Source organism: Dasypus novemcinctus, chromosome 5, assembly GCF_030445035.2.
Source record: "Dasypus novemcinctus isolate mDasNov1 chromosome 5, mDasNov1.1.hap2, whole genome shotgun sequence".
NCBI lineage: Eukaryota > Metazoa > Chordata > Mammalia > Cingulata > Dasypodidae > Dasypus > Dasypus novemcinctus.
In genome coordinates this window covers 37,539,603-37,564,010 of record NC_080677.1, presented here as the reverse complement: position 1 = coordinate 37,564,010, position 24,408 = coordinate 37,539,603, and the positions used below count along the sequence as shown (strand labels likewise).

Here is a 24,408-nt window from a genome sequence, read left to right as displayed (position 1 = left end):
AAGACACAGAAAACAGACAACCGGGGGAGGGGAGGGGAATTAAATAAATAAAAATAAATCTTTAAAAAAAAAAAAGCAGACAAAGACGACGCAGCAAATAGACAAAGAGAACAGACAACAGAGAACAGACAACCAGGGTGGCGGGGGGAAAGGGGAGAGAAATAAATGAATGAATCTTAAAAAAAAAAAAAGTATATAGAAAGTGTGGAATAAAAATTGCCTAGAAATGAGCCCTAATACTTATAAGATAGAAAACATCACAGATCAGTGGGGAGGGGATGGTGGTGTCAATAAATCATGTTGGCCAAACTGGCTATTTTAAGAGGAAGAAAACAGTCAACTGTGCTTCACCTGATTCTAAAAATCAGATGGCCAAAGAGTTAAAAGATAAACCACAAGGAGAATATAATTAATGTGATTATGCATCCTCCTCTGAATGGGGAGGAATTTAAACATCAGTGCAATGGAGATCCAAAAGGAACAGGTTAATTTTACTGACAAAATTAAAACCTTAAACTTCTCACTTGGAAAAAAGAAAGAAGATAAAACCATGGGTAAAAGATCTGCCGCACATGACATTATTAATTTTACTAATAATTTCAGACAAAATGAAATACAAGAATCACACAGACAAAATGGATGTGGTACTATGAGGATTTTATGGACCCCAGAAAAGATCAAGTCCTTAGGGCTAACCCACTGTAGCTGGGGCCTTTGATTAGATTACTTCAGTAAGAAGTGAGCCACCTTAGGTCTTTTTTTTTTTAAAAGATTTATTTATTTTCCTCCCTTCCCCTCCTCCCACCCTACTGTTTTTGCTGTCTGTGTCGTCTTCTCTTCTCATTTTCTCTCCTCTACGATTCACTGGGACGTGATCCTGGAGACTCCTGATACAGAGAGAGGTTCCCTGTCAATTGCGCCACCTCAGTTCCTGGTTTCTGCTGCTCTTCACCTTGACTCTCCCCTTTTCTCTTTTGATGAGTCATCATCTTGCTGTGTGACTCACTTGCACGGGCACTGGCTCACCACGCAGACACTCGCCTGGGCACTGGCTTGCTTCATGGGCATGCTTTCTCTTCTTTTTTTTCCACCAGGAGGCCCCAGGGATCAAACCCAGGTCCTCCCACATGGTAGGCAGAAGCTCTATCACTTGAGCCACATTCACTTCCCCCAGGTGAGGTCTTAATCCTCTCACTGGAGGCCTTCACAAATGCGATAAATACAGAGAGAAGCAGCATACAGGAGCTCAGAGAGAGGAACCCACAGAAGCTGAGACAAAGCCACAGATGGAGCAGCCAGAAGCTGAAAGCAACGCAGCCAGGAAGAGAAGGCAAAGATTGGCAGATGCCTCCACGTGCCTTCCCACGTGACAGGATTCCAGGATCGCAGCAGTCGTCTTCTGGGAGGGAGCGCCACCTGATGCTGCCTCGATTTGGACACTTCTCTCAACCTCAGAACTGCAAGCTTGCAAGCCAATAAACCCCCAATGTAAAAGCCAACCCAGTTCTGTTATATTGCTTTTGGCAGCTTTTAGCAAACTGAAACAACGGGCAAAAAGAAAACTCACTAGTCGGTAACAAAAGAAGCTAAAAACATTTTTAAAGTCGTCAACTGCCCTAGTAGTAAAAAGAATACAAATTAAACAAGATGACCTTCTGTCATGGTTAATTCTGTCATGATGACTTGGTCCATCTGTTTGTCAAACACCAGCTGCGGCTGTGGTGGCATTTCAGAAGTGATTAACATACACAATCAAGTGACTTTACATAAGGGAGATTACATTCGATAAATGTGGGTGGGACTCATTTAATCACCTGAAGGCCTTAAGAGCAAAGAAGCCAGGGTTTCAAGAAGAACAATTCTACCTCAAAACTACACCCTCTACTCCAAGTCTCTAGCCTGCCGCCTTCCCTAACGGACTGAAGACTTCAACATCAACTCTTACCGGAGTTTCCAGCCTACCAGCCGCCCTGCAGAATTCAAACCAGCTGGCCCCCACAGTCACGTGGGCCGATTCCTTAAGACAAATCTCTTAATATCTTGCTGGTTCTGTTTCTCTGGAGAACCTTGAAGAATATACTTTCTCATCCATCAACTTAGCAATGTTTTGTTTGTCGGTTTTTTAAGGACACACTCAACAACGGGGAAAGTGTGACAAGATAAACACCCTTATACAGAACTGGTGGGAGGACAAATGGGTTTGAACTTTTAAGAAAAGAAACTTGGTCATATACATCTAAAATAGGACGGTTAATTTTAAAAAGAAAATGTAGCTACAGTAAAATTTAAAGATTGCCAGGGAAATCCGGTTAAACTTTCTGGGTGATAGGTTATACTGATTATTAATGGTTAAGGAATAAGAGAATCAAAGTCACACAATGTCGGACTGTAGAGAGATGGCTTCCATCATTTCATCTCATTTCAAGGAGAGGCAAATCCCAGACTAGACTTACTCAAGGTCACACGGTTTGTTAATACCCCTACAAAAATTGTCCTCAAATGTCAAAATGGGAGAGGAGTTTATTTTTCAATAAAAGAATCATATATTAATATTTAGCATTTAATTAGATCAAAAACTTTAAACTCATTATAGTAATTAAAAGCCTCACCATTATCCCAATATGTATTCAAATTTGCTTATAATTATGTAAAGGTGAGCAAGTGATTTCCTAAATACTGCAAATCAAAGAAGACCACAGCCCCTTGCCAAGGTGACAAGGCTGTCTTGTCAGCACTGAGCACAGTGCTGGGTGCACAGTAAAGCACCCAATAAAAGCTTCCTCACCTGCTTCTCCAGAGCTCCTTCTAAAGGCCTTTCTCCACATAGCAGCTGGCTTCCCATCACAGGGCAGAGTAAACCTAAGTTCCTGCCTTGCCTAGGACGCCATACCCAGCTGGCCCCAGTCCACCCTTAGGATCTCACTCCTTTCCCCTCTTTGCCCGCTCAATGCTCTCCAAACACAACAGTTCCCTTACTATTGCTTAAAGAGACCAAACACATTTCTGCCGTGGGGCCTTCGCCTGCCCCATAGATGGACAAATAGTAGTCTCCTGATTTCCTAGTCTCACTGCTCAAATGTCTCCTCAGCAAGGTTTGCCACTCCTTAAGTAGCACCTCTTCACTACTTATTCTAGCCCTTTATCCTGCATTAGTTTTCTTCCATCCACTTTTTATTACCTGACATAGACATTTTATAAATACTATTCTGCATTTTCTATCTGCCTCACACTGAAATTAAGCTATGAGAGAAGGGGCTTTTGGTTTGCTTATCACTATACTCCCAGAGCCTTAAAACACTGGCTAGCATAGAGTAGGAACTCATATTTGCCTAATGAATAGAATGCATATATTTGTTGAATGGATAAAAAAGGTATTGTCATGCAAAGGTATTAAAGAATAGAAAAAACCGTAAGACTACATATGCTAATATGAACAATGATTACTTCTGAATAGAGGGCTTAAGAAAGTTAGCAGAGTTGTAAAGAGTATTTGAAAGTCTGATTACCTTATTTCTAATCATGACTCCACTCAGAAGCTGAGTGACCTTGGCCACATCTCCCTATTTGTGAATGGAGAGAACAACTGCAGTTATCATGAGGATTAAATAAGATAATACATAGAAAGTACTCAGTAAAGCATCTGGCACACAGAGCACTCAATACACATTCATAATGATCAGTGTTAATTTTTGTCTTTGTATTTTTCTGGCTTTTTCAAACTCTCAATTTATTAAAAAAAAAAACTCAATGTTATTTTTAAAGGAGAAAATACATGTGGGGAGAAATTCACAAGCATGGACAAGCATGTATTTGTATAGGTCTTAGAAATCTACTAAGCAGGTGAGTAGCTGATCAACTAGAATATTGGCAAGAGCCTGGGAGTGGTGAGAAAACCCACTAGGGAAATGTTGGCTAATCTGCTATTCCAGGGAAGTCAACAGACAGAAAATGTGAAACCAATGTTAAGATTTCACTGGCCTCTAAAAGACTGATTATCGAATTGGACAAGCCTACTCTCAGTGCTTTTCAAAAGGCACTACTGGAATTTTACAAAGAGCAACTGCTTCATCCTGTGGGCCTCTCCTGCCTGCCACCAAGTCCATAACAGCCCTGAACTCTGAAGCAGGCACATTCCCCCTCCCCTTACCACTCTAGCAATCAAATTCTTACTACCACACCACCCTAGTTCACACAGAGGAGACCCAGAGTGAATCCAAAACTTTAAATGATAACCTTTAGTGTCTGTCAAGACAGAACAGATTATATGCAGTAACAAACACCACCAAACCCAGCAGCATCAAACAACAAAGCCGTTTCTTGTTCATGTGACATGTCCACTGGGGGCCAGCTAGAGGATCCACGGTGTACTGTCTTCATTCCAGGACCCAGGCCTATGGAGCTGTCAGTGTCTAGGACATTACCAGGTGCAGTGGCAAAAAATATATGAAATAACATATGATTTTTAAGGACTTTGACGTGGAAGTGACAGAGCACATGCTCATGGCCAAAGCAAGTCAAATAGCTTTGCCAATAGGTGTAATCTGGGGGCATTTTCAGGATTTGGGAATTGTCCTGAATAACACTGCAATGACAGATAGAGGACAGTATATATTTTGTAATAACTTACAAAAATGTGTGGAAGAGAGTGTAACTACAATGTAAACGATAATCCACACTTAGTGGAAAAGCTCCAAAATGTGTTTGTTAATTGTAACAAAGGTACCACACTAACGAACGATGTTAATGTGGGGAAAAGTGGGAGGGCTAGGTAGCAGGGCATATGGGAATCCCCAGTATGTTTTATATAACATTTATGTCATCTAAGCATCTTTTTTTTTTTTTAATTAAGAAGAATATATATTTTTTTTAAAAACACAACTTTGCCAATTTCAAGAACCTAAAGAAGTAAAAACCTCCCTTTGTCCAAGGAAAAGAACCAGAACATTCATACTGATCCCTAATGACTTCCAACTATGACTGGAAAGCATTCTACAAAGACGGTATTATATAAATGTGAGCTATTAAAAGAGAGTAACAGGACTTTTGTTCAACCAAGATGGAGGCATAAGACGCTCTATAGTGCCGTTCCCCACATCATCTTTCAACAATTAGCAAAAACTGGCAGACCCATCTTGCGCACAACTCCAGAAAACAGTTAAAGTGCTGGGGTAAGTGAGCGAGTGCCAAATCAACAAAACACAGCTTCACAAATGGGAGAAGCTCATAGCACCCTGGCTGAACCCTCCCCAACACCTCCCTGATGTGGTGTGAGTTAAGACGGATCCCATTGTAGGTCCCCAGTTCTGTTCTAGAGGTAGCAGTGTAACCCCTCAGCACATAATGGCGCAAATATACGTGGGTGCCAATCATCTGGGTGGCAGCATGAACGACTGAGTCAGCAAAGTAATTTCTGGCTTGCTTTCCCAGAACCTCCCCTGTAGGAAGCAAGAGCTTGCTGACAGCTAAAGGAGTGTAAGAAACAACAAAGACAAAGCAAACTGGAGCAAAGGATTACCCACTGTGGTGGTCTGAATTTGTATGTACCCCAGAAAAACATGGTCTTAAATCTAATCCATCCCTGTGGATATGAACCCATTGGAAGGAGGACCCTTTGAGAAGTTACTTCAGATAAGGCATGGTCCAGCCCAATCAGGATGGGTCTTAATTCTATTACTGGAGTCCTTTATAAGCAAATGAAATTCAGATAGAGAAAGCAAGCCACAGGAAGCAGCCAGAGCTGAAAAACTGGAAGAGGCCAGTTCTCTTCAGAGAGGCCAGGAGAGGACATCATGTGTACTGCCACGTAAGAGAGGCGCTAAGGACCATGGATCACTGGCAGCCAGCCTTAATGCTACAGTCTTTGGGGAGAAAGCATTGCCTTGATGATACCTTCATTTGGACATCGTCCTGGCCTCAAAAGGTGAGTTAATAAATTCCCATTGTTTAAGTCAGCCCATTTCAGGGTATTTGCTTGAGCAGCCTAGGAAACTAAAACACAGCACTTTAACACATACAATAGAGCACCCTGCGGATAGGGGGATTCTATTTCATAGGTAAAGTGGGTGTGCAGGGGCAGGTATTGAAATTCTTGTAAGCAGGGGCATTACTATGGGCAAGATTGCAAACCCAGGACAAGAAATAGGCTCAGGAAGGCCTCTACACTGCACTTTCAACTCAGGCTGATCTTAATAGGGGGGCTAACAATTGAAAGAGAGCACCAGCTAACACAGAGCCAATTTGCAAAGACTGAAAAAGGTCTTTTTGGCATTGATTTGATTGAGTTTTTAGGTCCTGGCACTCAAGGAATCCTATTTAACATCTCAAGGTGAAAATAAGCAGAAGGAATAGACAGATTAGGAACTAAATCCCAAAGTTTACACATTAAAATAGTGAAATACACAGTGCAAAAAAACAACAAAAACACAGAAAATGATGGCCCATCCAAAGGAACAAGATAAAAATTGAGAAACCATCAAAAAAGAATACCAGACTTTAGATATTCCTAAGGCATTAAAAAAAAAAGGGAGAGAGAGAGAACAAGGAGAAAGAAATAAAAGCTAACAAGAAAAGGAAGAATGATGAACAACATGAGGCTCTCAATAAAGAAACAGACACTCTTAAAAAGAACCAAATACTGGCATTGAACACCCCACTAACTGAAATGAAAATATCCTTAGGGATTTTCAACAGCAGACTGGAGCTGGCAGAAGGAAGAATCAGTGAACTAGAAGGCAAGTAAAAATGAATGAAAAAAGCTGACAGGGCCTAAGTGGAACACTATTAAACGTATCAGTATATGTTTTACGAGAGATCCAGAAGGAAAAGAAAGAAAGGGGCAGAAGAAATTTCAAAGAAATAATAAAAAAACTTGCCAAACTTAATGAAAGATGTGAATATACACATTCAAGAAGCTAAACAAACCACATATCGGACAAATTTGAAGAGAACCATGCCCAGACACATAGTCATCAAACTGCCAAATGCCAAGGCAAGAAGAGAGTTCTGAAAGGTGAAACTGAAAAGCAGTATGTTATGCACAAGGGAGCCCCAAGAATATTAAGTGCCAATTTCTAATCAGAAACCATGGTGGCAAGAAAGCAGTGGGATGAAATATTTAAAGTGCTTAAAGAAAACAATTGCCAACCAAGAACTTTATATCCAAAGAGGCTTACTTTCAAAAATGAGGAAGAGATGAAGACATTCCCAGATAAAAGCTGAGGGAGTTCATCACCACTAGAGTTGACTTACAAAGTAGTCAAAGAAATAAAGACTACTGAAGTAGCAAAAGAAATAAAGATCTCCAGTTAAAGGTTACCACATGGGTAATTATCAATGCCAGTATCACTGTATTGTATTTGTTAGTATGAAACTCTTTTTACTCTCCCTATAGGTTCTAAAATACAAATTCATAAATGTAATTATAAATCTATGATTTTGGACATATACTATATTAAGGTAAAATTTGCAACAAGTAAAACAAAAAGGTAGGGGAACACAGAGGTACAAGAACAGTGTCTGGAGAAGCAGATGTGACTCAAGCAGCTGGGCTCCCATCTACCATATAGGAGGTCCAGGGTTTGATGCTCAGGGCCTCCTAGTGAAGGCAAGCTAGTTCATGTAGCAAGCTGGCCCATGTGGCAAACTGGCCCACGCAGAGTGCTGGCCTGTGCAAGAGTGTTGGCTCACATGGAGAATTGGTGCAGCAAGATGATGCACCAATAAGACACACAGAGGAGAGATAATAAGAGACATAGGAGATCAGGGAACTGAGGCAGCACAAGAGAATGATCATCTCTCTCCCACTCCGGAAGGTCCCACAATTGGTTCTCGGAGCCGCCTAATGAGAATACAAACAGACAGAGAAGAACAGAGAATGGACATGGGGAGCAGACACCGGGGGGGGGGGGGGGGGGGGGATAAATACATCTTTTAAAAAAAAGAATAGTGTTTCTGTGTGCTCATTCAGTTGCTATCAAATCAAACATGAGTACTACACATTTAGGATGCTGAATTTAAGCCCCATGGAAACCACAAAACACCTGAAAAATATAGACAAAAGGATGAGAAGGAACTCAAAGTAGCACACTACCAAAAAATCAAATAAATATGAAAGTAGGCATTAATGAAAGACTTGAGGATAAAAGAAGGTGCACGACTAACAAGGACAAAATAGAAAAATGGCAGAAAAAAGTCCTGCATTATCAGTAGTTATTTTAAGTGTAAATGGATTAAACCCTCCACTTAAAAGGCAAAGACTGAAAGAATGGGTTAAAAAAAAGGAGGGACAGCTATATATGCTGTTTAAAAGAGAATCACTTTAAATTCAAACACACAAGTAGGCTGAAAATGAAAGGACTGGAAATATATTTATAAACCATGCAAGTACTAGCCAAAAGAGAGCTGGGCTGTACCAATATTGGACAATATGTGCTTTAAGTAAAAATTGTTACGAGGCACAAAGAAAGTCTCTGTACCCTGATAAAAGGGGTAAATTCAACAAGAAGACATAATAAATGTGCTCCTAAATATATGAAGCAAATATTGACAGACTTGAAGAGAGAAACTGACATTCTACATTAATAGATTTCGATACACCTCTTTCAAAAATGGATCGAATATCTAGACAAAAGAGCAATATGGAAATGTTAAGCCTTGAACAATATGCGGAACCAGCCAGATCTAACAGACAAATATAGAAAACTTCACCCAACAGCAGGAGAATTCACATTTTTCACTCTCCAGGACAGACCTTTTCTTAGGTCACAAAACAAGTCTCAAATTCAGAAATATCGAAATCATACAATGCATCTTTTCAAGGCACTATGGACTCAAACTAAAAACCAACAAGGGAGGGAGAAATGGAAAATGCACAAATATGTGGAAATTAAACAACACATTTTTTTTTTCCAAAGATTTTATTTTTTTTATTTACTCCCCGCCCCCCCAGTTGTCTGCTCTCTGTGTCCATTCACTGCGTGTTCGTCTGTGTCCTCTTTTTTTTTTTTTTTTATTGACTTTGTAATAATATTACATTAAAAATATATATGTGAGGTCCCATTCAACCCCACCCCCCCACCCCCCCCTCTCCCCCCCCAACAACACTCGTTCCCATCATCATGACACATCCATTGGATTTGGTAAGTACATCTTTGGGCACCTCTGCACCTCATAGACAATGGTCCACATCATGGCCCATACTCTCCTCCATTCCATCCAGTGGGCCCTGTGAGGATTTACAATGTCCGGTGATTACCTCTGAGGCACCATCCAGGGCAGCTCCATGACCCAAAGACGCCTCCACCTCTCATCTCTTCCTGCCTTTCCCCATACCCATCGTCCACCATGTCCACTTTTCCCAATCCAATGCCACCTCTTCTATGTGGACATTGGATTGTAAACAACACATTTTTGAACAACCTATTGGACAAATAAATCACAGGGGAAATTAGGAAATATTTTGAGGCAAATGAAAATATAACATACCAGAACTTATGGGATGCAGCACAGCCAGTGCTGAGAAGGGAATTTATAGCTCTAAAAGCTTACATTAAAAAAAGAAGTTCTCAAATCAGAGACCTAACCTCAAAACCGGAGGATCTATTTTAAAAAAAGCCAAGTAAACAGAAGAGCCAACACAAGCAGAAGAAAGGAAATAAAGATAATAGGAGACATAAATACATAAATGAAATAGAGAGTAAGAAAGCAACAGAGAGAATCAACAAAACTAGAAGTATTTAAGTTTTTTGAAAGTATCAATAAAATCAACAAACCTTTAGCTGGACAGACAAGGGGGAAAAAAGAGGATAAATATAATTAAATCGGAAATGAAAAGGTAGGCATTTTCACCAACCCCACAGAAATAAAAGGATCATAAGAGGATACTATAAACTGTACGCCTACAAAGTAGATAACCTAGATGAAATTAACAAATTCCTAGCAACACACAAACTTCCAACACCTGATCAAAAGAAAGAGAAGATCTCACAAACCAGTAACTATTAAAGAAATGGAATCAGTAATCAACACCTCACACCAAAGAAAAGCCCAGGACCAAATGACATCATAGGAGGATTTTACCAATCATTCTTAAGAACAAGTAACACCAAATCTGCTCAAACTCTTCCAAAAATTTAGTAAAGAACACTCCACAACTTATTCCATGAGTCCAATATCCCCCTCACATCAAATCCAAACAAAGATAACACAAGAAAATTACAGAATATCCTTTATGAACACAGATGAAAAAATTATCAACAAAATACCAGCAAACCAAATTCAAGAGCACATTTTAAAAATTAGACAACATGGTCAAATGGAATTTATCTCAGGTATGCAAGGGTGGTTCAACACGAGAAAATCAATTAATGTAATATACATTAATAAACTGAAGAAAGAAAACATCTCAACTGATACCGAAAAGGCATTTGACAAATCCAGCACCCCTTACTGCAAATATACTTCAAAAACTAGGAGTAAAAGGAAATTTCCTCAACATGATTAAGAACATATATGAAAATTCCACAACTAACATTATATTGAATGGTGAAAGCTTTCTCTCTAAGATCTGGAACAAGACAAGGATGCCCACTGGCACCACAGTTATTCAACATTGTTCTGCAAGTTCTAGCCACAGCAGTGAGGTAAGAAAAAGAAAAAAGGCATCCAAGCTGGAAAAGAGGAAGTAAAACTTTCACTTTTTGCAGATGAAATGATCCTATATTAAAAAAATCCTGAAAAATCCACAACAAAGCTACTAGAACTCATACACAAATTCAGCAATGTGGCAGGGTACAAGACCAACACACAAAAATCAGAAATGTTTCTATACACTAGAAATGAACAATCTGACAAAGAAATCAATAAAAAATAAAAAAGTAAAAGAATCAAATATCTAGGAATAAATCTAACCAGGGATGTAAAAAACTTGTATGCAAAAAATGTTGTTAAAAGAAATCCAAGAAGGAAGCAGATGTGGCTCAACTGATAGAGCACCTGTCTACCATATGGAGAGTCCAGGATTTAATCCCCAGGGCCTCCTGACCCATGTGGTGAGCTGACCCACATGCAGTGCTGCCGCATGCAAGGAGTGCCATGCCATGCAGGGGCACCCCCACATAGGGTGCCCCACGTGCAAGGAGTACACCCCAGAGGAGAGCCACCCCACATGAAAGCAGCACAGCCTGCCCAGGAGTGGTGCCACACACAGAGAGCTGACACAGCAAGATGACGCAACAAAAAAAGAGATGAAGTTTCCTAGTGCCACCAGATAATGCAAGTGGACGCAGAACAACACACAGCAAAATGGACATAGAGAGCAGACAATGGGAGGGAAGCGGAGAGAAAATTAAAAAAATAAATAAATCTTAAAAAAAAAAAGAAGGGAAACGGACTTTGGCCCAGTGGTTAGGGCATCCGTCTACCACATGGGAGGCCCGCGGTTCAAGCCCCGGGCCTCCTCGACCCGTGTGGAGCTGGCCCATGCACAGTGCTGATGCGGGCAAGGAGTGCCGCCCCACGCAGGGGTGTCCCCCGCGTAGGGGAGCCCCACGCGCAAGGAGTGCACCCGTAAGGAGAGCCACCCAGCGCGAAGGAGGGAACAGCCTGCTGAGGAATGGCGCCGCCCACACTTTCCTTGCCGCTGACCACAACAGAAGCGGACAAAGAAACAAGACGCAGCAAAAAGACACAGAAAACAGACAACTGGGGGAGGGGAGGGGAATTAAATAAAAAATAAATCTTTAAAAAAAAAAAAAAGAAAGAAATCCAAGAAGACCTAAGTAAATGTAAATGGAAGGACATTCCATGTTCATTGAATTGGAAAACTAAATATTAAGATACCAGGTCTACCAAAGGCAATTTATAGATACAAGTCTGATGAATTTTTTTTGCAGGAATGGAAAAGTCAACCATCAAATGTATATGGAAGCGGAAGAGGCCCCAAAAAGTCAAAGCCATCCTGAAAAAGAACAAAGTTGGAGGACTCACACTTCAAAATCTTTAAAACCGAAATGAAACAACTAAAAAAAAAAACAAAAAAACCTATAACAACAACAACAACAAATTAAATCTACCACAAAGTCACAATAATCAAAACAGCAGGTCCTCAGACAAACACAGACATACAGATCAATGGAATTGAAATGAGACTTTCACATTTATGGCCAACTGATTTTTTTTTTTTTTTTTTTTTTAAAGATTTATTTATTTATTTAATTTCCCCCCCTCCCCTGGTTGTCTGTTCTTGGTGTCTATTTGCTGCGTCTTGTTTCTTTTGTCCGCTTCTGTTGTCGTCAGCGGCACGGGAAGTGTGGGCGGCGCCATTCCTGGGCAGGCTGCTCTTTCTTTTCACGCTGGGCGGCTCTCCTCACAGGCGCACTCCTTGCGCGTGGGGCTCCCCCACACGGGGGACGCGTGGCACGGCACTCCTTGCGTGCATCAGCGCTGCGCATGGCCAGCTCCACACGGGTCAAGGAGGCCCGGGGTTTGAACCGCGGACCTCCCATATGGTAGACGGACGCCCTAACCACTGGGCCAAAGTCCGTTTTCCGTATGGCCAACTGATTTTTGACAAGGGTACCACGACGGCTCAATTGAGAAAGTAGAGTCTCTTCAACAAATCGTGCTGGGATAACTGAATGTTCATATGCTAAAGAATGAAGGTGGATCCCTACTTTATATCATATACAAAAATTAACTCAAAATGGGTCAAAAACTTAAAAATAAGAATCAAAACTATGAAACACCTTGAAGAAAATTTAGGGAAGCATCTTCAGGACTTTGTGTTAGGCACTGATTTCTTAAACTTTACAATCAAAGTATAAGCAACAAAAGAAAAAAATGGAAAAATGGGACCTCATCAAAATTTAAAAACTTGTGTGCATCAAAGGACTTTACCATGAAAGTAAAAACACAACCTAAACAGTGAGAGAAAATATTTGGAAATCACATCTCCAATAAGGGTTTAATATCCAGAATATATAAAGAAATCCTACAATTCAACAACAAAAAGACAATTTAAAAATGGGCGAAAGACTTGAATAGACATTTCTCCAAAGAGGGTATACAAAGGGCAAAAAGGAACATAAAAAAGATCCTTAACATCATTAGCTATTAGGGAAATGAAATTCAAAACCACAATAAGAATACAGCTTCACAGTCACTAGAATGGCTACTATTAAAAAAACAGAAAGTTGCAAGTGTTGGACAGGATGGGGAAAAACTGAAACACTCCCACTGTTGGTGGGAATGTAAAATGGTTTAGCCACTGTGGGGTCAATTGAGCGGTTCCTCAGAAAGTTAAATACAAAATTACCCTATGACCTGGCATTCCCTCTCCTAGATATGTATCCTCAAGAATTGAAAGCAGGGACTTGAACAGATATTTGCACTCCAATGTTTACAGCAGCATTATACACAATTGCCAAAAAATGAAAGCAACCCATATGCCCACTAACTGATGAATGGATAAATAAAATGTGGTTCCATACAATGGAATATTATTCAGCCTGTATTAGGTAGGGTTCAGGAACAGAAACAGAAACAGAACCAACAGATTATAACGTAAATATTATGAGATCATAGGAACTGGTTCATGTACAAGCCCAAATTCAATAGAGCAGATTGTAGGCTGGGAACTCCAATGAAGAGGTCAATGATTTCCCCAGAAGAATCTGGCTAGAGACAGAAATTCTTTCTGATGGCTAAAAAAAAAAGCATCAGTTCTCTCTTTAAGGCCTTCAACTGTTGATTGTAGATATAATCAGTCATACTGCAGTCAACTCACTGATGATATAAATCCATGAAATATCCTCACAGTTATAATCAGGCTTGTGCTTGTTTGAACAAACTGAACACTATAAGCCAGCCAACTTGTCATACGAACTTAACCACTACACGGCCTTACAAAGGAATGAAGTTCTGACACGTGTTCATCTTCAGGTTGAAACCTGAAGATATCATGTTATGTGAAAAAAGACACAAAAGGACAAATATTACATGATACCCATGATATAATTAGAATAAGCAAATTCATACTCAGAAACACACTCAGTTAGGGTTTGAGGTGGGAGCAGGGAATGGGGAATTAATGCTTAATTTGCAGAGTTTTCTGTTTGGGGTGATAAACCAGTTTTGGTAATGGATAGTAGTGAAGGTAGCACCACATAGTAGTGAAAGTAACACCAATGACATATATTTGAATGTACTAAAAGGAGAAATCTTAGGTTGTGTATATATTACTAGAAAAAAAAATTAAACCATAGGAGTGTACAAGCAGTGAACCTAATGTAAACTATGGGCTATAGGTAATAGTATAGTTGCTGTTAAATGGTTTCATGAATTGTAACAAAGGTACCATACTAATGCAAAGGGTTAATATTAGGGAAAACTGGTGGGGGTGGGGGGAGGGTTGTCATCAAGAATTCTAGGTGTGCACACAGCTGCAGGACGGTGTCTGCCTGGAGAAGAATTTGCAATACACCTGGCAGGCAAAGCATGCAGAGAACTGCGAGGCAGGAGGTGCCTTTCTCCCTGGAGAGGCAAATGTCCCTGTAGTCACTCCAGAGGCGTATTTAAACAGATCTTCAAACTGATGGGGACAGAGGGGTGAGGAAGGGGATTAGCCACCTCCGACCAGCCTGCCCTGGAAGCCTTTATACAGGGATTGTCTGGACACACTTCTGACCTGCTGACTGCCACCGTGGAAAACTCACCCTAACAACCTCTGGAATGCAGGTCCTTGCCGGTTTGCTGTAGCCACTTGGCTCTTGGCTTTGTGCCACAGTGAATATGCACTCACTAAGACTGCATCCTTTTCGGGTTCCTAATTACACCCAGAAGAGGATACCACTTAGTACAATGAAGGTCAAGAGGACACCCAAACACTCTTTTCAGTGAGTTTTTTTGAAGCTGGTAGTGTAGGAAAACAGATTGAATTTTTTTTAAAGTCAGGAAAGGCAAGCCTTATTAAGAGGCCACATGTGGGTGTGGGAAAGGCTGGATGAGATCCCACTGGCTTTAGTTTTATTTTAAAATCTCCTCAAATAAAAAATGCTTATGACCAATTGTCAGGGAAGAATTAAAAATAAACAATGGTATCATACATACTTTGATTTTTCTTAACTTTCCATTTTAAAGCAAGGCTAAAGGAGAACAAAATAAAGACACTGGGGCTATTGACATTTCACATGAGAAATATTCTCAAGGACTTCGACATCAACCACTTTGATGTTTTTCTCCCCACTTAACTGCTCTTCTCAGTCACTGAGCTTTAAATAAAAGGATATTACAATGGTGGTAAGAAGAGTGAGATGGCAACGGAGATGTCTCTCTCATATTTCAGGATTTATTACATGTACGAGTTCTAAATTTTACCATGCTTATCAAACTGGGGAGCTCAGTTATGGCCAGAGGACATCAGGGCCAGCAGTGGGAAAGGGTACGGGAATTTTTTTCCCACAAAGAAATTTTAAATATTACTGTTGCATTAAAATAAAAATCCATCATTGAATAGAATGCAAAATAGGCACAGCTTTTAAAGATAAAACTGGAGATTTGGAAGAAAATCTTGTCAGGCAGCTTGGGGCTACTACACCTCTATGCCTAGGAGCAGGCAGTAACTGGCATCTGCCTTTTGTGCAACTGAAAAATGTGAGAAGCCCTATTACAGGATATTCCAGGGTGCCATTTTAATTCAACAAATATTTACAAGTCCTACATCCCAGGCCCTTCCACTTTTCCACTTCTGCCGGATCATCATCATTTTCACCTGATGTGCCACAGGGTTCCCAGCCATTACCCTGAGGCCCTCATTACCGAGGAGGAGGTCTGCCATCAGGCAGTTGAGGGGTGTCAGGCTCCAGGCAAAAGACCTAGACTGCCAGCCCTGGCTGCTATGAGGAGCACAGGCCCCTCCTGGAGCAGAGGTTAAAAGATGGGGGCTGCCCAAAAACTGGGGTGTCAGCACAAGAATCTATGGGAAGGGAAGCCCCCTGGCTTGGCACCACTAGTATAACCCGGGGGACGGTGGGGGGGGGGGGTGCGGCTCAAGACTCCTGCCCACCTGGTTGCCTGGGCTGGAGGGAAATGGAGACTTTAGAACTCAAACTTAGGGATGCGATATACTGGGGTTTTTGTTGTTTTGTTGAGGTACTGGGGCCAGGGATACACCCGAGACCTTCTCTGTGAGAAGCCAGGGCTCAATCACTGAGTCACACAGGCTCTCCAGAGGTGGCTTTTCCATTTATTCATTTGTTTTTGTTTTTAGGAGGTCCTAGGGATCCAACCTTGGACCTCCTATATGGGAAGCAGGCGGTCAACCACTTGAAATACATCTGCTTCCCCGTTACACTGTTTTTAAGCCTTTTATTGAAGTGCAACATACAAACACAAAAGTGCATATATATCTTGGTGACGTTTTACACCCTGTCCCCAGCCACCGTAATCACCACCCTGATTCAAAAGGAAATTTTTTTTAGCTTAGAAACTACTTTTCCACCTTTAGACATCCAACTCTCAATAAAAAAATGTGTTTTCAGAAATGCTACCTACAAGACTATTTGGAGTTGAAATAAGCAAGAAAAGAAAATGCAACATTTTTTTAAAAAGTTAATCACTACCAGATGTGAGAGGAGCTCAGTGCAGGAAAACAACGGGACCAACTTGCAGGCATGCCCACACAGCCCTGGGCCTCGCCTCTTCAGCAAGCCGCCTCAGCTCGTCCTGGGTTTCCTCAGTCTTCCGGGCAGACCAGATGGTGGTGAAGAACACACTTACAGCACTGCTGTCCACTTTCCTCCCAACTAAAGCACTCTACTGGGTGCATCAAATTCAAGGAGGCAACAATCCTGTTTCAGTCCGGTTTTCAAGAACACTGGTTCTAAACGGAGCAAAACTGGTTCTCTCGGCTAATACAGCACAGCAAAAGGAGAAATGCCCCAGGAAAAACAATGTGTCAGTGGTGCCCATCTATTGAAAACCCAGGCACATTCCTTCTGCCAGATATTAAATACATTATACACAAACAGTAGTCTAACAATGGTGTGGGCCCCACACAAGGCATAAGTTACATACCCCTTTGCCAAGACATTTATTGCAAAGTTTCTTCAAAAAGGAATATTTTTCCAACAGGAACTTGATACATAAAATATGCATCCACTCAAAGAAATACTACACAGCCATTAAAAGGGAAAACTGCAAAGACTTGTAAGCTATTCAGAAAAATAGTAATTATGGAAGTAAAAGAAAGCAGAATTCAAACAGCAATCATAAAAGTTGTGCAAAATGACTGAACACAGAAAATGGAATATGCAGAAAATGAAGCATTGAGAGTAGGTAGGGGTTTCAGAGCAGCAGTTCAATTATTTTTTCATTTCATTAACAATGTTATTTGCAAAAAATTCCAAGCTTTATGGATCTTATCCATACTCCTCAGCTGACTTCTACAGACGGTATCCAAGGAATCCTGTCCAAAGCATAATCTGGCACATTCCTAAAAAAGAACCAGATGAGCTATTGTAACACTCCCACCCTGCTAAGGGGAGAAGGTATCATGAGAAAAGTCCAAAGTTGTGACACCTCTATATTTAAATAGTGTTTATACTTGGCATGTCCTTGATCATCTCAATGGCGCTATAAGTTGGGCAAATATTTCTAGCCTCATAAAACTATCTCAGTGAAAGTTCTGTCACCTGCCAAGGCCCCTAATTCCAGTGACAAGCGCCAGGCAGTGGATCTAGAGACAGACCAGAATCTGGCTGAGCCGCTTCCTTGCTGGATTGCCAGAGAATATTAAAGCAATCTAGGCTTCACTTTAAAATGTAGATGTTACTACATATGTCACAGAATTACAGTGAAGATTAAATCTGATAATGTCAAGCACTTGGCCCAATAAGACTCTCATTAAAAAGTATCAGAGCATGTGATAATTCCTTGGGGGGTGGGGTGTCTTGAGCTCTTCTTTCTTTCTCAGAACCCAAGGGGCACCAAGCTGTGCAAAAGCAGAATGATCAGGGAATTCCAGAGTGATCTAATCAAGACAAGGGTTCTTAACAAGGGGTCCATGAGCTTGAAATGAAATTTTAAAAAACATTCTTGTGGGGACATGTTGGTGCAGGTGTGATATATTTATTAAATAATATACACTATAGGGCAGACTTAGTAAGGGATCAGTGGTTTTCACCTGATTGGCAAAAGGTTCCATGGAACAAAAAAGGTTAAGAACCCCTGAATTAGGGGTTTGGGGTACTTAGAGTAGGAACAGTGTTACCTGGGCCTTTGAATCTTCTACAGCAATCAGCATAGTGCCTGGCACACAGCAGGTGCACAGTAAACACCTCATAAATGGACTAACCCAATCATGGATCCTCTGCCATCCAGCTTATGCTTGTGAAGGCAGGAAGGGTCAACTATTTATCTGCACTGAAACTTTGTGGGAATTCATGACAAATTTTTGTATGACCCACAGGGCATCAGCATTTATTACTATGTGGAATGGTTTGCAGCTGTATGTACCCAGAAAAACAAGTTCTTAATGTTAATCCATTCCTGTGGGTATGAACCCACAGTAAGTAGGAGTTTTGATGAGGATACTTTAGTTAAGGCATGACCCGCCTCATTCAGGATGGGTCAAAATCCTATTACTTGGAGTCCTTTATAAAAGAACGAAATTCAGACAGAGAGCCAAGGAAGCAAGAAGTTGAAAGCAACGAAACCCAGAGAAGGGAGAGACCAGCCAAAGCCACAATGTGCCCTGCCATGTGGCAAAGGAGCCAGGATCGCCAGCAGTCGGTCTTTGAGGAGAAAGCATTGCCCTGATGATGCCTTGGTTCGGACATTCTCACAGCCTCCAACTGTAAGCTAATAAATCCCACTGTTTAAGCCAACCCATGTCATGGTATCTGCTTTCAGCAGCCTAGGAAACTAAAACACTACAGAAGACGACTGTCTGCATGTTAACTTCAGCTATGCTTACTATATATGCCTCTGATGGTCCTATTTTACCACACTCAGAAACCCCCATTTCTCATCAACTAAAAGAAAACGGTACCACCAATATTTTATCACTAGCCCACTTCCAAGAAGCCAGTATCAATTTGACAAACAAAGCTGTTAAGTCTTTTTAAAATAAAACTATATCTTGGAAATAAAAATTCAAAAATGTAGCTCAAAGAGAGTGCTAATGGCTGAGGAACACCAGTTTAAAATTAATGGGCTGGACAATTCTACTTAAATGGCTTTACTGATTTTTGTCCTTAATTTGCCCTACCATTCATTATGATTTAATATGCATAATTATCTCAAGGTTTTGTCCCATGCACCTGACCAGATCAGAATTGCTTTGATTTCTGAGGTTTGCAACTCATCACTGGGAATTCAGCGCTACTATGGATATGGCTGTCAGTAGAGTAAAACAGACAAATGGTTTTTAAAATATAGGCTCTTAAAAAATAAATAAATATATATATACACATATATATGGGACTATTAAAGTGGCAAAATCACGGTGACATTCTTCCAGGAAATCACACACGACCCCCTCAGTGACCAGCTTCAGGGCCTGTAGCCACACATTTTCAGCCACAGGGCTGGAATCAGATGGATATCTTTCGTAGCAAGGTGGTCAATACCAGACAAATTCCCCTTTAGCCCTTCAGCAGCGAGCTCCACGCATATTCACGAGAACATTTAGTATCATGTCCTTCTCAGAGTCCAAGCTGCACTCGAGCAAGAAGTAAAAGGTCCACACTGGCCTTCAGGACCTACCAGTGTCTCTGCTGGGCAGCTGACACAGCCTTCCTCCAACATCTGGGAGTCGTGTTGGTGAGAGCTCTTGGGAAGGGCCTGCCTTGCCTTTCCTGAGTATGATTTCTGTCCTTCTGTCACCCCAACAAGGACTAGAGCCCATGGGAAGCATAATCGCCATCGGAGGATCTCAAATCCTACACACTGGGGATCCCAGAAAAGGAGAGGCTAGAAAGTTATTCAGAGTTTAAGTGAGATTCTCCATCCCCTTGGTTCCCTCCTACTCATGACATTAAGCCTAAGCGACTTTGCCATAACCCCTTTCTAACTCTGTGCCTTCTAAGGGATGGAAATTATATTTACTGTTTTTGTGGAATTAAAACCCACTGCACACTGAGGCGAACCATGTGAGCCGTGTTCCAAGTGCAGGAATGCAGCTTCAGGCGTTTCATCACACTGCTTTATTCATAAGGCTAGGTGGGGTAAGGGATTGAACCACATGAATTTAACATCTTGCTGTGCCTGAAATGTTCATTAAGTGCTCTTATCTGCAGTCACCTGCCCACCCCATAGAATCACTCTCCACTAATTTAAATTAAAGAGACTATAATCAGCTCACATTTAAATGATGATGAACAGGAACATTTCCACTGGAAAAAATCATCACACATCTTAATTTGTGCTGCCAATTAAGAGGTCTTAAGAAAAAAAAAACCTGATCATCTTACATATAGTAATTTGCCCTAATTGGTGCATAATGGGTTGGACATAATTTGTGGACCACCCCCACAAGATAAACAGATTATTTAACATTTTAAAACTACCAAAAATTAGCCTCGTTATTTGACGGTATAATTTTCACTTCCCACTACACATCCTGGGACACTCAATCTCCTAAGCATGAACCTCATGGAAAAATATGAACAGGACCAAGTTAAAAGCTATATCCAGTAGGACAACGGGTCTCAGGAGTGATGCATTGTCAAACCAGATTTTCTGGTGAAAATCACAGGGGCCTCAAACGTCCTTTCAAAAGTTTTTTGCTTTTTTTGCAATTTTTTGTTTTTGTTTTAAAGTCCTGGAGAAGCCAAAGCTCCCAGAATCACAGGACACTCTCAGAAGCATTATGGTAAAAGTTGGTCGCAAAAAAAAAAAAGAAAAAAAGAAATTCTGATCCTGTCTCTGTCTCTAGGCGTGCGTTACGTTTTCCTGTTTTTAATACCGCCCCTCACTGCAGAAAGTTTTGAAATAATACTCCTTTTCACAAACATCCACAACAGATTTTTCTCAAATGCATTTTAGGAAGCCTTTCACAAATGGTCAAAGAGACAGTCAGTGGCTTGGACTCAAATTTGCCCTCGGGTCCGGGCCGTGTAGAGCGGCCCGAGCTTGGGCACCACTGGCAGGCCGGGGCAGCGGGGCTGCCCAGAGCAGAAGGCGGGCGCTCCACGTCCTCAACGCCGGGACCCCGCCTCCCCTTCTCCGGGACTCCGCACCCAGGTGTAGAAAAAGAGGTAAACAACACTCGAAGGTATGCAGGAAGCAGTGAACCAGAAACTCTTCAAAAAAACAAAAACAAAAACACCTCGTACAAAGCATCTTTTGGGCTCCCCTTCCTTCCCTTTCTAAAAGTTTTATTTTTAGGTCGTTTGAAAAAAAAGTTTTTACTGCTTACCTCTAAACATAAAATGTACGTTCACTGTTAGAAAATAAGAATCCTTTAAAAAGATAAAATGAAAAAAGGAAACTAAAGTCACGTTCACAATCCCACCACCCATTGAACATTTGAGGAACTAACTCTTAAGTGTTTTCAAAACCTAGTTGAGACTAATGCGTAACTGGTCCGTACTATGCACGCGGCTTGAGATCTGCGAGGGGGGTGCGTGTGTTTTTAAACTTCGACTTCAGGCGTTGCCGTTTCCCCATGTAGTTAGAAATTCCTTGAAAACATTTATAAAAGTTCTGGAACAAACCCCAGTATTCAGGCTGGACTGGTCTGACTACCGACTGTATTTTCTTAAACTTCCTTATCTCTGTGCCAATTCCCGGAGGAAGTGGGGGCGCGCACCAAAAAAAAGGCCCCTGGGCCCCAAGAGCACCGCAAACGTGGCCGCCGCGCTTCGGCGGCCTCCCAGTGTGCATCCCCATTGCAGCGCATCCTCACCTGAGGCCCGCGGCCATAGCGACTGGCCTGCGACCCCGGGACACCCCCCGGGCGGAGGCGGGGCGCTCCGGTCCCGGTGGCACAGACGTGACCTGCGGCGCACACCTGCGGGGCGCGCCCACTGCGCCGTTCGCGGGACGGAGCACGCCTCATCCACAGCGCAGCGGCCAAGGGCCACGTTTCCAGCCCCCAGCGGGGAGGAGGGCCCGGGCGCAAAGGCAGGCAGGCCGGGGATGCGTCCCGACTGCGGCGGGCGGCCGGACCCTCACCTGGGAGCGAGTCGCCAACTCCATTCTTCCTAACGGGGCTCCAGCCTCCTCCCAGCACGCGGCCTCGGGAGCCTGGCTCGCCACGGGCCGGGCGCACCGAGAACGCCCCGCGGCCGTACAGCCTGCGCGCTCCGCCCGGACTCGGGCGGGCCAGGGGAGGGGCGCACTTGGCGCCCGGGACAGGGGGAGCGCGTCGCGCCGCCGCCTCGGCTCCGCCTCGCCGGACCCCGAGGCTCGGAACACTGATCCAACTTGGCTACCAGAGAATTTCACTTCGCTGGCGGCGGAAGAAGTGGGCTGCATCTGGGCGCGGCTGGAGGCGGCTACCAGTTTGGGGGCGCCGGGCTCCCCCCTGCAGCTGAGAGAGGGAGTGGAGCGGTCCTGCCGGGTTCGCGCGGGAGAAATGCGAGGGGGCTGTTCCGGCACTGTCTCCAGCTGGCCCGCCCGGCTGCGCTGCTGCTGGCTGCTCGGAGGGCATATTCCAGGTTGTGCCCCTGCAGTGTGAGGATCTGCTGCTGCACTTGTACCTCTGATCCGGGAAGGGATTTTAGGACACTTCAGGGCTTACTTTGTTTTGTTGTTGTAAAGGGGCGGGTTTCTGACGACTCCCAAAACTTTGTTGCAGGGTTCACTTTGCGAAATAGGAAACCAAAGTTTCTTTACAAAGGACCAGGGTGCGGGCCCTGTAAAACCCCTGGAACTTCAGAGAATCTTTATTAGCCCATTGTACAAGCGGATCTTAACTCATTAAACAGAGTTCCTAGAGGGCAAGAGTGCCGGTTAATTTAACGAATACTGACTGAGCGCTTAAAAGTACCACGCGCTGTGCTAGGCGAGGGAACACTATGATGAATCACAAAATTAGGCCCCTGCTTCCATGAACTTAAAGTCTAGGAGCCAGCCACCAGCGCTACCAAATACTGACGCTAATAGCGCCTAGATGGAAATGAGGAGAAGGTGGGTGGTATTGAGGGACACAACTGGGGGGGGGGGCGGTGAGCAGGCTGCACAGGGAAGACTTCTTAGAGCTCAAATGTGAAGAGTGAAAACTTACGTGGGTTGAGATTGTGCAAGGCTTGAATTAGGTATTGGGGAGCCTAGTAGGTGGAACTGTCCTGAAATCATAGGTTTGCAGGGCAGTATTGAGGCCTATTGAGATCAGGGGTTCATAGTGGAACTGCTGCTCCGCCTGAGACCTTCTGTGACGCCTCTTGGCTGCTTGGAATCTGACATTTATCTTTTGTTTGATAAAGAAGTGAATGAAGCTGGCCAAACATGTACTCAAGTTTGAGGAGAAAACATTTGGGAACTGCCTGCTTTTCTTCCTTCATTGGCTCAGCAAACATTTGTTCTTTGCTTTCTCTGTTCCAGATCCTCTGATTTAGTAAGACCAATAAAACATTGTCTAACTTAAGAAAAGGTTTTGTTTTCTTTTAATTGAATAGTGCAAGCTATTGATTATAACTGCTTTCACTTTTGTTATGCTTCAGAGTTTCCTTCACTACTGTAGCTCCTTGAATCCTTCCAAGTTCTTACAGATTCTTATTGTCCTTACTTTTAAAATAAGGACATGGAATTGAAAAAGATACATTAAGAGAGAGACCCCTGACACCCTGCTACTAAGTGACAGCAGAAGACTACCAAACTGGAAATAGTTTCTTATGCCTCCAAACCCAATGTTCTTTCCATTATTCTTTACTTCTTCCCTTTGGCTGCCAGGAAGCTCAGAGTTAAAATTATTTTATCAGAGCTCTTTCTTTTTTTATAATTATTTCCCCATAAATCAATGATCTTATTTGCATTTATTTCTTTTTATTGTAGGTTGCATAAAATCCCTTTTGGAAAGGGAATTTAAATTTTAGAAATGGTCAGATTTTACAAAGCACTTAAAGCTTTGTAAAATACTAGGAATTACTTGGAAACTTGGAAGCTACTGAGTTTTCCTGCCTTGGATATTTGCCTTAACCAGCCCTAAGTCTTCATATGGCAAACTGGAAACTTTCTTCTTTTGCCTGCAAAACCTATGCATTTAGATGGTATTTTGTATTACATCTATGCTATGTTCCATTGTCAGATTTTGGTTCCATTATTGCTCTAGAAGTCTTTTGGGAAATCCCCAAGGAACTAGGGGATTTTTAACATCACCCTGTGATAATACTTCCTACTCACGGGTATTGATGGGATTAAAAACCTGTGAGCCTTGGGTTTTAGCGCAGTACTGCAAGAATGCGTGTC

General features: G+C 42.3%; 1 protein-coding gene across 2 annotated transcripts in view; it reads right to left on the bottom strand.

The window, feature by feature from the left end:
* The window catches only part of CDCA7L (cell division cycle associated 7 like), a 54,161-nt gene extending 31,660 nt beyond the window's left edge, over window positions 1–22,501 (bottom strand). Inside the window, exon 1 of one of the 2 annotated variants that reach the window (XM_004461327.4) lies at window positions 22,174–22,501. In XM_004461327.4, the coding sequence (XP_004461384.2) occupies window positions 22,174–22,476 (303 nt within the window). In that variant the 5' untranslated portion in view covers window positions 22,477–22,501. The remainder of the gene's footprint in view (window positions 1–22,173) is intronic. The other variant, XM_004461326.4, reaches the window with a different exon arrangement.
* Between the last annotated feature and the right edge of the window lie 1,907 nt (window positions 22,502–24,408).